The sequence below is a fragment of the Trichechus manatus genome, unplaced genomic scaffold (assembly GCF_000243295.1).
Source record: "Trichechus manatus latirostris isolate Lorelei unplaced genomic scaffold, TriManLat1.0 scaffold00028, whole genome shotgun sequence".
NCBI classification, from domain to species: Eukaryota; Metazoa; Chordata; class Mammalia; order Sirenia; family Trichechidae; genus Trichechus; species Trichechus manatus.
Window position 1 is genome coordinate 13,511,275 of NW_004443964.1, and position 1,368 is coordinate 13,512,642.

A 1,368-nucleotide genomic window follows, 5' to 3' on the forward strand; every position below is an offset into this window, starting at 1 on the left:
ACTCGTGAGGATATCTGCTCCCTAGAAAACCACAGACGTCTTTGTCTATAATCTTCTAATGCTTCATTTCTCAAAATGTGCCTTCCTCCCACGTCTTCCTGCTGCTGTGCCCAGTGTGCTAAAATGCTGGATCAAGTGCAGGGAAGGAAGCATTCTCAGCATTGCTTCCTCCCTTAAATCCAGGACTCATACCCTGCGCCACATGGAAGCATAACGCAAGCACCTTCCCCCAGAACCTAAAAGCATGCATTGGTATATTTTTAACTGAATGGTGTTTTTTTAGGCCACCAACGATTATCACCTTAACCTGTTTATTTAAGATTTTAAATATTATTTGTACTATATGCTGACTTATCAGACCACCTGCATATAAAAATACATGAACGTCTAACATAAGCTCATCCTTGTGCAGTGAAGCAGAGCTTCAACCTGGAGGAGTACAGCCTGTCTCAGTCCACCCTGGAGCAGGTGGGTCATTTTAGTTACTTTGTATCAGCCATGTGACTGTAATGGATTCCTGAAGCATCTTCTTCCCACCCACTTGGGGCTACAGAAGAAGATTGTGTGACATTCTACACTCTCTTTTCTTTCATCCCTTTCAGGTTTTCCTGGAGCTTTCCAAGGAGCAGGAGTTGGATGATTTTGATGAGGAAATTGATCCCTCAGTGAAGTGGAAGCTTCTCCCCCAGGAAGAGCCTTAAAGCCCCCTAATACCCAATGATGCTGTTTAACCTTGTGGTTGCTTTTTTAAGACATTTATTTTTATATCATTAATGTCCTATTCTTAGAAACTACATTATAAACACTGAAATGGCTCTTCATGATGTCATAATTATAATGTTATGATTTTACTCGGAAATACTGGAAAGGTTCTTGGTGGTGTGGGAGAGGAGGAGTGAGCGCCAGGGAAGTGCAGTAGGGCACCGCCAGAGGCACCTGGCGGGCAGACCTCCCAGTCACAGCCTCTATGTCACTGCAGATCACCCGGTTTCATACTTCTGTATAATGCTGAATAAATAAAATTTCTTTAATAAGATTAAGTCTCTGCATCTAATAAATGTTGTTTAATTTTTCTAACCTAGACTGAAAAGTCCATATGTTTATGCTTCTGGAAGTTTAATACTGAGTAAAGTTGATATTTGAGTAACACTTAAGTGACCATGCCAAAAAGTATCATTCTTTTTAAAAATAGATTTTAGTGTGTTTTCTTGTGGCTAACCAGTTGTCATCAAGTCAACTCTGATTCATGATGACTCCATGTGTATCAGAGTAGAACTGTGCTTCCTAGAGTTTCTTGGATTTAAACTTTACAGAAGCAGATCTCCAGGCCTTTCTTTCATGGCACTGCTGGGTGAGTTTGAACTGCCA

At 40.9% G+C, this 1,368-nt stretch overlaps 1 protein-coding gene across 1 annotated transcript in view; it reads left to right on the forward strand.

Annotated features, from left to right (window-relative positions):
- Positions 1–1,093, forward strand: part of LOC101360224 (ATP-binding cassette sub-family A member 8) — a 75,886-nt gene extending 74,793 nt beyond the window's left edge. The window contains exons 37-38 of the mRNA XM_023729435.1: positions 413–468; positions 603–1,093. Coding sequence (XP_023585203.1) covers positions 413–468; positions 603–701 — 155 coding nt within the window. The 3' untranslated portion in view covers positions 702–1,093. The remainder of the gene's footprint in view (positions 1–412; positions 469–602) is intronic.
- Positions 1,094–1,368: the final 275 nt, after the last annotated feature.